General features: G+C 48.0%; 2 protein-coding genes across 3 annotated transcripts; both read left to right on the forward strand.

Annotated features, from left to right (window-relative positions):
* The first annotated feature begins 216 nt into the window (after positions 1-216).
* On the forward strand, positions 217-3,790 carry LOC114863052 (proepiregulin-like). Of its 2 annotated transcripts, none has more exons than XM_029163870.3 (5): positions 217-596; positions 1,853-1,936; positions 2,391-2,517; positions 2,643-2,789; positions 3,055-3,790. In XM_029163870.3, the coding sequence occupies exons 1-5, from the start codon at positions 554-556 to the stop codon at positions 3,116-3,118; spliced, it is 465 nt and encodes a 154-aa protein (XP_029019703.1). In that variant the 5' UTR covers positions 217-553; the 3' UTR covers positions 3,119-3,790. The 2 variants fall into 2 exon arrangements, with proteins under 2 accessions (XP_029019703.1, XP_055367917.1); XM_055511942.1 differs by lacking the exon at positions 217-596 and adding an exon at positions 1,233-1,768.
* Positions 3,791-6,351: 2,561 nt separating this feature from the next.
* Positions 6,352-9,875, forward strand: areg (amphiregulin). Its single transcript, XM_029164242.3, has 6 exons — positions 6,352-6,512; positions 7,212-7,382; positions 7,469-7,691; positions 7,770-7,943; positions 8,504-8,617; positions 9,587-9,875. The coding sequence occupies exons 1-5, from the start codon at positions 6,476-6,478 to the stop codon at positions 8,595-8,597; spliced, it is 699 nt and encodes a 232-aa protein (XP_029020075.1). The 5' UTR covers positions 6,352-6,475; the 3' UTR covers positions 8,598-8,617; positions 9,587-9,875.
* Positions 9,876-11,756: the final 1,881 nt, after the last annotated feature.

Below are 11,756 nucleotides of genomic sequence, written 5' to 3' on the forward strand. Positions count from 1 at the left end.
CTCAGTACAACACAAGTTACTGTTCATTATGAAACTTTAGAAATTCAGCATCCGGGAACATATTAGTTAGCATTTACTGATAAAAACTAAATTTGTAAACTTTTTTGTAAAAAAAATCGATGAATTAAAGTTGCTTTATGTATATAGAGCGTCATTCAAAGCGATTTCGGTGCATAGGCAGCGTTGAGGCGCAGCAGTGGATCAGACAGATCTTGTCTCGGACTAATCGCACAGTCAGAAACGAGTTCTTCCACCGCCGCGCGTCTGCTGCAGCGCACCCTGTTTGGGCCGAGCCTCCCTCTGGATCCTGCGGATCCTGCGGATCCTGGATCGGGGTATCCGGGTGATCGCAGCAGCTCCCCCTGGAACCGGGAGCCCGCGGGGCTGCGTTTTATTAGGACCTTCAAATGAAATGTGCGTGATTCGCGCCGGCGTCGCCACTCCCCGCGCGCAGGTGAAGCGGCTGCGTTCTAGATAGGCATCACCTGCAGCTTGATGGTTATTGAGACGGCGCGTGACTCGGTCCGCACCTGAGGCACCAGACGGCTCCGACATGTGGAACCGCGGCGGGACCCGGACGCTCCTCTCACTCATCGGTGAGTCGCCTTCGTTAACGTTGGATCCAGAGTCGGAGACGCGTCCGGTTAATGACGACGCGTCTGTCGGCCTCAGCTGCGGACTGAGACGAAGTCAAGTCGTCGGCGGAAACGCAGAGCGGAGATCAGGTCGCTTGAATTAAAAGCGTCCTCGTGCGTTATGAAGTCGTTATTCTTTCATTTGTAGCTTTTAGGAATGTGATTAATCTGCGCATCAGTGGTTCACAAAGGTGTCAAGAAGAAACCAGACATTTGTGTGAAAGTTTTGACGCACGTGTCTAGTTTAAGTTGACAGGGGATAATTATAAATTATTTGTTAAAAATCAAAATACCAAAAGTTAAATGATATCTGCCACGGTTATGACGCGATTTGATGCATCAGTGAACACATTTCAGTGACTGAAGTGAACAGGTTTGAATTTCCTCTTAAATACATTCATCACTTTCTAGATTTTGGGGGAATTTTCTGTTAAATAGACAAAAACGAAATAATATCAGTGAATCCAACCACAAACAGCTTTAATACAATAGGGATAGGAAAGACAGACTGGTTATTTTTATGCGCATGCAGTCAAGAGGCAACAATAGTTATTTATTAATTTGTAAAAGTATTTGAAATTCCTATAAATTTATATTTTCCTCTCCAAATTCAGGAGTCGAGTCAAAGTCTAAAACTTTTGTTATTTCCTAACGTGTTGTGCAAAGAAACACAGATGTATCATCAACTGTGACGAGACGAGCTGTGACGTAAAAGGAGCGATGAGAACTGAGCGTCATCACCCAAAGCTCCAAGTGTGTGAACACCCAACGACCAACGCGCGCGCCCTCACTGAAGACACGCGGGGAAGAAGTCTCACGCCGCAACCATAACAACGGCGCGTAACAGAAACGCAGATTTCACCGAGTAGAACCAGATCTGCGAGCGGACGCATCTTGAATCCAGATCCCTGCTTTTCCGTCGTACCTGCAGGAATGTGGGCGTCTGCGAATGCCGTGCATTATATTACAGGCTGCTACAGGCTCCGGGAGCGGGTCGAGCCCCACGCAGCCGACGGCGCTCGTGTTTCTGCCTCCATTTATTAGTCGTGAATAGTTTTTTCACACCTCTGTGGTTTCCTCCCTGAACACAATGAATGCAAATCAGCTCATTTTGTGGCCAGAGGAAATGAAATGTACTCATCAACACTGTACTTGGCATTTTCTTTTTCCTTGTGGTGCTTTTTACCTGCTTTAATGAGACCAACGCTGTGTTCCAGGTTTGATGCTCCTCTGGCCGTCCGTCCTCACGAAGAGCATCGCGTCCACACTGAATCACGTGGCCAGTGTCTCACTGTCTCCAGGTAGTGGCCTCAGCACGTCTTCTTACTCACTTCAGTATCGTTCTTGTGCAGGGATTTCTCTTGCTACATACATTTAATATGGATGTTGTTCTGTTCAGTGTCCTGAACAAAGTATTGTCCCCAAGTGGAACCTTGTTTTTTACCACATACCAACCATCCATTGCAATAATAGCAATATTCAAGGTCCCAGTGATGTCATCAGCTGTGCATGCAAACAATGCAGATGCTTAAGATTCAGGTCTTTGAACCGTCCAATAGGCCACTTTTCTGCATTAAAACAATGTGTAACCGTGTGGGTTCATCAGTCGACCATTTTGCACCAGAAAATAACAGGTAAACTTTTAGAAACCAGTCAAAGTATGTAACGTGTGCACAGTAAATACTGTAGAGGTTCAGGTTTTTGGTCGCCTCCCTTGAAGATGCAGGTTGTAACCGGTTTCTGCTGGTGTTTCAGGGCAGAGGGAAGAGCGCCCCCATGTGGCGAAGCGCTCGACCCAAAGCTGCGACAGCTCGTTTGACGGCTACTGCCTGAACAACGGCCAGTGCATGCTGCTGGTGGACATCAATGAGCACCACTGCAAGTATGTGTGTGTGTGTGTGTCCACATGTCTGAGCGTGCGTGTGTGTGTGTGTGTCCACATGTCTGAGCGTGTGTGTGTCTCTGTGTGTGTGTCTCTCTCTCTTAACCCCTATCTTTGCGTTGCAGCTGCGACCTGGGCTTCTACGGGCACAGATGTGCTGAAGTGGACTTCGTGTCTCGGCCCATGGGGGAGACGCAGATCATCTTCATCACCTTCTGTGTGATTCTGCTGATCCTCGGTCTGGCTGGAGTTCTGTACTTCTTCTGGAAATGGTAAGAGGCTCAAAACAAACTGACTGACACCGGCCGTGTCGTTGCTGTTTACACTGCCCTCTAGTGGCCAAACAAGTCAGTCATTGCAGATTTAAACCCAACTGTTGACTGACTTATTTAAGTGGAATCATTCTTTGTTTTTCCAAATTCAGCAGAGCAAGTGAGAAAAGATATTCCCAAAAATGTAAATCCGTGTCGCATCACATTTGTAAACTCTGACTCTTAAAGTGGGCGCGACAACTAAAAGCTGCTGCTTGTGTTCCAGGTATAAGAACAGATTGATGAGTCAGCAGAAGGCTGCAGGAAGCAGGGCGGCCCAAACGGTGTAGAGCATCACATGGAACCGTGGCTGATCTCAACACGCCGCGATCCGACCTGACGCGTTCACCCTCCGGCTGCCGTCGCCGGCTCGTTGCTCCTCGCTGCCGCACGTCACGCGCCTTCGCTTCGCTTTGCGGCGCGGGCAGATCCGGACAAAGACATGGAAATGTTCCCAACGGGGCCGCTTTGTTTGTTGTTTCCTGCAGCTTGAGTTCTAGTGTTTCATCACCTGCCGCCCTCGTGTTTGAAAAGAGACAATGCACCCGCAATCATGGAAAAATAATAGAAACTAAGTAAATAAGAGGCGTAAGAGTGGCTCCATTAATCGACCACACGCCGTCTGAACCACAAGTGGTTCGTTCTGATTTTAAGGGTTTCTCGTGTTCTCGTGAGTGGTTTCTTATCTTGGTTACCAGTTTTTAACTTGTTATTTTTTAGCTCATCTTTTTATTTATTGGTGATTATCAGCGTTTTACATCTGTTAAGTGTAAATTTAAATCAGTTCTCTCGTTTTTATACATTATGAAAGTATTAATATATACATTGTGCATTTCATTACTGCAAAAACAATAAGTACCACGTTTTTCTGTTTTCTCCGTTTTACATAATGTTTTGCATTGGCAGTATTATTTTGCTTGAACCAGGGAAACATGTTTAATAAAGTATAAAAGTAAATACGTCCCAGTTTGTTCTCAAAGTTTTCCTAAGAAATGTACTTTTATTTACTTCAGGGTCTGCTTTAAAACTTATAAAAACTTATTCTTGTCGTAAATTCTGAAGGGACTGTAAATGTGGCTTGTGAGACGGTTTAAAGTAAGTACCTGTAGTGAATACAGTCAGTTGACCAGTCACAAGTTGAGTTTTTATTCCGGTGGAGGAAGAATCGCATGATTGAAATGAAATGAAAGGGCCGACAAACCTGTTGCATTTCAGCTGACACAGGATGAGAGCAGTTTGGCTCAACCTGTTTGCTTGCAAGCATATAAAACACTGGGCACACACACACACACACACACACGCGCACACTCTCTCTCTGCTGGTCCTGTGGTGTAAAGTCTGTGAAAATGACTTTACAGCCCACAGCTGACAGACACTTTGTTGCCCCTTTGCTGTAAGTGGGTGATGAAGGCGTCAGCTGGTTCTGCAGCTGCGTGCGCCCCCTTTAAAGGCCCTGCAGGACCCAGGCCTTCATGGAGGACCTTTACGAACATGACAGCGGTAGACCAGAGACTCTCAGCATCCAGAAGTTTGGATTCTAAACTTTGGGTAGTCTCTACTAATCGCTGGCCTTCACGTCACCCACAGCACCACTAGTGCAGTGTTTCTGCAGTATGTCGGTCCACGGACGCCTGGAAATAGTCGTCCGGTGTCAAGTAAATCAGTGACTCCGTTTTACACTCTACAGCCTCATTAGTGCCGCAACCGGAGTCAATGGACCCACAGAAGCATCTTTCCATGCTAATGAACATCAATGGTTAACTGTATTTATCACATACTTAAAACCACACACGACACACACCCTTCCCTGGACTCTGTTGTGTTCTAAAAATAAAACCTGCAGCTAAACATATCCAGCGCTCAGGCCGTGCCTCCTAATCTCATGAGCGTGATTACCTAAATATTGCATAAGTAATAGTAGGTTGCTCATGCAGCGAGGAATGCGGTGGAAGCCCCACGGAGCCACATCCTGTGCGTGTCCTTTAACACAACAAAATGCCCACGTGTAGCACGTACGCATTTGTTTTTCATTTTCACTGTTATTGTCGACACGACGGAGGCTTGGCCACGCACGGCAACGCACGGCAACGCACGGCAACGCAAGGCAACGCACGGCAACGCAAGGCAACGCACGGCAACGCACGGCAACGCAAGGCAACGCAAGGCAACGCACGGCAACGCACGACAACGCACGGCAACGCAAGGCAACGCACGACAACGCATGGCAACGCACGGCAACGCAAGGCAACGCAAGGCAACGCAAGGCAACGCAAGGCAACGCACGGCAACGCAAGGCAACGCAAGGCAACGCACGGCAACGCACGGCAACGCAAGGCAACGCAAGGCAACGCAAGGCAACGCACGGCAACGGGCAACGCTGCCCCGTTGTCAGGCTCAGACTGCTGCCACAACGGTCCAGATGTTCATGTTCCCCAGAGGTTGAACCTTAATGACCGGTCAACACCTGACTCCACCTCCACTCCAGTGTCTTTCCATTTAAACCAAATGTCTCCCACACATCACAGCATGTGCTTTTTAAGGCGTCCTTCACCTGGACCACAATCACGGACTGCTGTCAAAGTGAGTGTGAGTAGCTCCACACAGACACGGTGGTGACGTCCACTGTGTGTTTCCAGTGGGCGGCTTCTTCGTCAGTCTTTCCACACGTTCACATGCCCCCAATGCCGTTACACATAATCCAAACAATTCAATTCCACGGCTGCTGTAAACACAACGCGCCGAGAAGCGAGATGAAGCTCCCAGCATTCTTTGCAGCTTTACGCTGGATTCCACCGGAGCCCGGATTCGCCTGCAGACACAACAATGACTGGCGACGCGCAGCATCCCCACCCACTCTCCTCCACGCTCACGATACGGCAGCGGCAACTCTGGGCAACAATGATTAAACCACACGCAATAATTCACACACAGAACTCAGAGACGCAACAACATCAAAACAGCTCATCTGGGGCTCAATCAGTCTCGAGTCAAATCATTCACACGGAAGCCGGTCGTCACAGTGGTTCATCATAAGGTCCCACTGCCACATGTCAAACTGCATGTAGTTGAGCATCTATGGACCTTGAGTAAAGGGCAGAACTTTATACAACACAAAATACACAAAAAGGTTAAAAGTACGGGTTTATTTGTTGAGTGTTAGAAAAGCTCAATGAAAGGATGTGGAGCATGTGTGTGCATGTGTTCCTGCTGGATCAAAGCTGTAATTAATGCATAGTCAGATACATCAAACTGTTTTTAATGCTAGATCGGACAAATCATTATGCACACACACACACACACACACACACACACACACACACACACACACACACACACACACACACACACACACACACACACACACACACACACACACACACGCACACACACACAGAGTTAGCGAGCATGCTCATTGCTCTCTCTCTCTCTCTCTCTCTCCTTGCCCCACACACACACACACACACACACACACACACACACACACCCTTGTTTCAGAGTTTTCAGGCAGGCGTTGGTCTATAAAAGCTGCACCCAGCGAAGGTAGCAAAAGCACAGTCTCTGCCAGAAGAGGACAAGCGCACACTCCACGCAGAGAGACTCACGCAGGACCGTCACACACACAACGCACAACACCGCCTTCCTGGGATATGAACCCGCTCGTCCTCACCTGTCTGCTGTGCTTAGGTAAGTCTGGGCTTGCGATCCTGTTCTGTGTGTGTGTGGAGCGACTGTAAATCAGAGGAGAGGGGTGAAATGACCTGAGGGCAGACGACAGCAGCAAACTGGATGGTTTAAAGAAGAAGTGTCGCTGTGGGAGTCGTACGGCAGCAGCACACGCTGCAAAAGGTCAACATATTTGAAATATTTCATCAGACTTCCACAGAGTCTTATCCGCCGCTGGCTGCCGACGGCGATGCATTCACTTTGACTTCTCAGAACAGACACAGTTCGGGATGTTGACTGGTTCTACTGGTTCCAGAACTAAAGCAGCCGGGGTCTGTTTGTCGGCTCAGATTGCCTTCAACATTTTAGGATGAATGGACGAGTCAAAGGTAAATGGACCAAGACCTCTGAATACAATGACGTAGCTAAGCAACGTTGGACGGCTGTTACCATAGAAGAAGGAGACGAATGAGGAAACACAGACGCTGCATCAGTTTCCACATTTCACTCTTGGTTTTCAGCCCCTGAGCCTCGTAGCTGAATGAATCTTATCTCTGACAGGCTCATTTCCTGATTTGGCCTCCTGCGTATCATATTGCATAAAAACCAAAGCTAACATTGCATCACTCAAACTTTGACCCCAATTCCTATTTACTGCTGCATTGTCATATGTCACGTCATAATGAATCTGTCTTTATGTTTGCCCTCCTGCTTCTACAGTCGTATGCGGTGCTCTGGGGACGCAGGGGTCTGAGGCCATATTTTCCAGTGAGCTAGTCAGAGCGACGGGGGGTCCGGCCTCCGGCGAGGGCCTCCTGGGCTCGGCGAGCTACGATGAGGGCGTAGAGGAGGACGTCTCAGGAGGGGACCACGAAAACTCCAACCTCCACGGTAAAACAACCAGCGAATCTGGAGCCCCAAACAGCCCAGCCACGCTGCACGTCCTCCATGCCTCTAACGGGCTTCTCCCCCCACAGAGTCCAGTAAACATGAGAGGAAGAGCAGGAAGGGCAAAGGCAGGAGGAGGAACAGGAACAGGGCCAAAAGCACCACCCCTTTAAACCCCGAGCACACGGTCTTCACCAGCGGATACACGTCCCCCCTCAGCACCACCGAGGACCCCTGCACCACCACCCACCTGGGCTTCTGCATCCACGGCTTCTGCAAGCGCATCGAGAGCCTGCGGGAGCCGGTGTGCATGTGAGTGCAGCGCCGTGCGCCTGCGGAGCGCGCTGAAGCCCAGGCGCACGCCGTGGCTAACCGCTTCCCTGTGTCCAGATGCATGAAGGGCTACGACGGCGAGCGCTGCGGCATCCAGACTCTGGAGGCCAAGAAGGCGTCGGAGGCGGCGCCCCGGAGCGGCGCCGAGCTGCTGCAGATGGTGCTGGTGATCGTCGCCGTGGTGCTGTCGGTCATCAGCTGCACGGCCATCCTGCTCATGACCTGCGCCCAGTGAGTGCCCACGCGCCCTGTGTGTGTGTGTGTGTGTGTGTGTGCGCTTCCTACACTGACACATCCAAAGGCACACAACACGCCCCAACGCACCCGCTCCCAGCGTTGCTCACAACCTTCCCAGACTCCGTGACTGCAACAGATTTCGCGCCACATTCTTGCTTTATTTGTAGAGATTCCGGTGAAAATGACGTCCGTCATAAAACGAATGCATCAGAGGAAGTGTGTCTCGGTCACGCCTTGGTTTAGACACCTGTTTGTGCCAGCCCATTTACTGCTCCACTGGACTTTGCTATCAATGTGAGAGCAATCGCCGGTAATATATGAATGTGGCACAAAGTTAATAGTCCAGTAGGACGTGGAAAGAAAGTAAAATATATTACCATGAAACCAAAACTCTGAAACTAAAAGTTTTACAGCATTGTTTTATGGACGGTGATCCATAAAGATGAGGCGTTAACACTGGAAAAAAACACGAGCCTGCATTTTTTTTTACTGCCATCATCATCTGAGAGTCACAAGAGGTTCCGTTTGGAGCTCATGTGGACTGTGTTGTGTAGTTACAGGTCACATAAAACCTTGATGGCGTCCTACCTGGGAAGCGCAGCGGAGCAGGAGAAGCTACAGAAACCTGCTGGTGACGTGGTGGTGTGATAGTTTAGGGTTACAAACAGGTAGGTGTCTCCACACGCCAGTTCACAGCATCTATGAACACACCAATACATGCAAACATGAAAACATCACATCACATCACATTTCTCAGGACCAAGCCTACATATTAATTGATCCTAATTAAGCGCTCAGCTGGTCACATGCTACTGTATGCAGCAGATGCGTAATTAGCATGTTTCTTACTCAAGTCCTCGTCACTGGGTGTTTTTGACCTCTGCTCACGTGACCCTTCAGCCAAACAGGAAGGAGTGGGCTCAGAGAGTTACGAGTAACGACAGACTGAGGGCCTGTTGTTGTTATTGAGTCCATCCGGTTGCGTCACGCGACGAGGAATCCCCACTAGAGGACTTAGTGTGGATTAGTCTCGGTCTGGGCCTGCCCCGGTTTACTGCTTCATACCAGCGTAAAGAGAAACCACGGTGCAGGTTCACCCCAGTGGCCAAACAATAACAGTAGTGACACACTGACTGCACACGTGACGACCTCGGCGCCGCGGCCGGCGCTGATCCGTGGTCAGACTCACTGAGCGAGGCGCACACGCACACAGGCAGACTGCACGTGTTGTGACAGAGTGGCCGGAAGACAACAACAATGCAGCCGCGCAGCATTCTGCTCATTGTCTCCTACTCGCTGTCCAGTGTGGCTCCCACAGACAGAGAATAGGAACGTGAGCAGCCAGGAGCCCAGTGGGACTGAAGAGGAGCTCATAGGTTTTCATATTAAAAGGATATTCATGGTTTTGTGACCATGGTTTAGTTAAAAGATGTTGTAAAATGTAATTTAATGTAAAAAAAATTAATTACAGAAAAACAATTTAATAAATGCAACACTGGAACTGTACATCTTGAAATCTACACAGAGAAACTGTAACTTTTTTCTGTGTGTCTAATTTTTTTAATTTTCTGTGGAATTTTGCAAATGCTTCTTGAAAAACGACTTCACTGAGTTGTTTCGTCTCCATCTCTCCTCAGATGAAGCGGAGCAGAGCATCCTGAGGAACCGGCTGCTTCATTAGATGCTGTGTAACAAACACTGTCCAGGACATGTTAGAATGTAATTTATTTAGCGTGACTATTTATTGCTAACCACTGTATGAGTGTTGCGTTGTTGTCGTTATATTGTGTGCGAATGCTGAGCATTCAGTAGGTTTGGTTTTATTTATTACACTGCTGTTGTTATAGGTCAGAGAACATGCGCTTCATCTCGCTCTGGAAAAGGGATGGAATTCAATCACCAATAAAGTGTCTCAGTGTTAAGTGAGATGTCTGAGTTTTGTGTTTACATTCCCGGGTGCGGATGCGTCCCATACCTCAGCAGCCTGCTCACACAAACGCCTCGGCCTTTTGGCCAAAGACAGCTCGAGCAGACAGGAATAACACGCAGAGAGGCTCTCAGCAGGCGCCCTGACATCACGAGGCGTTCAGGGACCCACGAGGGCGGCACACAAGCACCAGCAGCTGGAGAGCGTGAGCGGCAAGCTGGGTCATGAATGACTTTGTGCCACATCAGTGTCTGAGCCCCAGCACGCTGGGAGAAAGACATTAGCCCGCACTCTACACATGAAACCACTCAGTGACACACTAATCATCGTGTTGCTATAGCGCTGCAGTGTTGTGAATAATGGATTGACGTCCAGAGCTTTGTGAATGGGTAGAAAAAGCACCGCGGCGCAGGTGGACGGCAAAGAGAAGCAGGGGCGTGTCCGGCCGCTATTTGGGCAATGTCCAGGTAACTTCAAGTTCCCTCTCACACAAAGCCAACAAAGACCTGAGCATAATTATGCAGTTCAGATAAAAGAAGGCCTGGAAAAGCGTCTGACGAGCGCAGGAACAGCAGAGCTTTAAAAAATGACAAAAGGAAGAAAAAATGTTTCTCTAAATGCAAACATCAGAAGTGCAAAGAAAAGCAGTGTAGGAAAGTGTTCATCTCCGCTCCAGGCTGAACTCATGAAGGCGTTGTTTGACGCTTTGAGCTCAACCTGATTCAGGTCTATTTTTGGAACAGTATGGGAGCGATTAGCAGAAAGACGTTCGTCACCAAACACAGCGGGCGGGCGTCACTACACTTGACACCGCGTGTGATTTACACACAGTATTTAATAAGCCGCCGCTCCATTATGTTAGCATGCAGACACCGCCGTCATTCACACATAATGCGTATTTTGGAAAATGTCATTTATGTCTCGAGCAGGGACGGGTTTGTATTGTTTCTCTTTCAACAGACCCATAAATACAGGCCTTTCGTTGCCCTAATGCTGAGTTTATGCACTTTAATACGTGAGCTTGAAAATAGTGAAACCAGAGCTCCCATCATCTGTACTGGGCTGAGGTCTGGGCTCTCACTGGTTTGAGATGGTTCTCCTGCTGCGTCGTCTGAGCTTCAGCTGCTTTTTAGCATTTTCCTTGCTGTTGTAAAGCCGTCATGTTGGGTGTGTTATTTTTTTAATCAAATCAATTAATGCTAAAGACCTGTAAATTGTGTAAAGTTATCCTAGAGTTGTGCGTTTAAGTCGCCGTGACAAACAAGTTGCTCTGAATCTGCTGCCAGGATACGACTTAAAAAATAATAGTGAGCACATGTGTGAGATAGTGATCTCCAGGACAGAAATAGGTTCCTAAACGCTCCATAAAACATTCATAAAGACAACACAAAAACAACATTCATCCATTTGATACAATACGTTGATGGGTGTGGTGGAACGTGGCAGTTTCAGTGGCATCGAGGTGGGCCTGCGCCTTTGTGGCCATAGAAACCAAGCAAACACAATATCAGATGGTGGGTCAGTGATAACTGACTTTTAAGAATGCAGCATCGGTTCTATTTGTTATCCTATTTTCTTATTTTTTATGTTTTATTCAGTAAAGTCATTAACACCTGTCGTTAATCAGGTTCTTTTATAGTTTGGTTTTGCTCTGTTAATGACTATCAGATGAGTTGAAATATTCATTCTTCCAGCAGAAACCCTCACATATGGTTAATATCAGGTAGAGGGGTGAAGGTCCCAGTGGTTGGACCAGAGTGTAAATGCATTACATGTGAAAATTTTTAAAATTGTTAGAGGAATTCTACATATGGTCTGAAGCACCTGGGAAGGTAAAACTAAGATATAATAAAACATGGGACATTTAAAAGTGTAGTAGT

Source organism: Betta splendens, chromosome 9, assembly GCF_900634795.4.
Source record: "Betta splendens chromosome 9, fBetSpl5.4, whole genome shotgun sequence".
Lineage (NCBI taxonomy): Eukaryota > Metazoa > Chordata > Actinopteri > Anabantiformes > Osphronemidae > Betta > Betta splendens.

Bases quoted from the DNA above. Each gene is read 5' to 3' on its own strand.
- LOC114863052 (XM_029163870.3), top strand. From the start codon at position 554: ATGTGGAACCGCGGCGGGACCCGGACGCTCCTCTCACTCATCG. The intron at 1,937-2,390 runs GTAGTGGCCTCA...CTGGTGTTTCAG, and splicing joins CAGTGTCTCACTGTCTCCAG to GGCAGAGGGAAGAGCGCCCC. The intron at 2,790-3,054 runs GTAAGAGGCTCA...CTTGTGTTCCAG, and splicing joins CTGTACTTCTTCTGGAAATG to GTATAAGAACAGATTGATGA.
- areg (XM_029164242.3), top strand. From the start codon at position 6,476: ATGAACCCGCTCGTCCTCACCTGTCTGCTGTGCTTAG. The intron at 7,383-7,468 runs GTAAAACAACCA...CTCCCCCCACAG, and splicing joins CGAAAACTCCAACCTCCACG to AGTCCAGTAAACATGAGAGG. The intron at 7,944-8,503 runs GTGAGTGCCCAC...TGTGTTGTGTAG, and splicing joins CTGCTCATGACCTGCGCCCA to TTACAGGTCACATAAAACCT.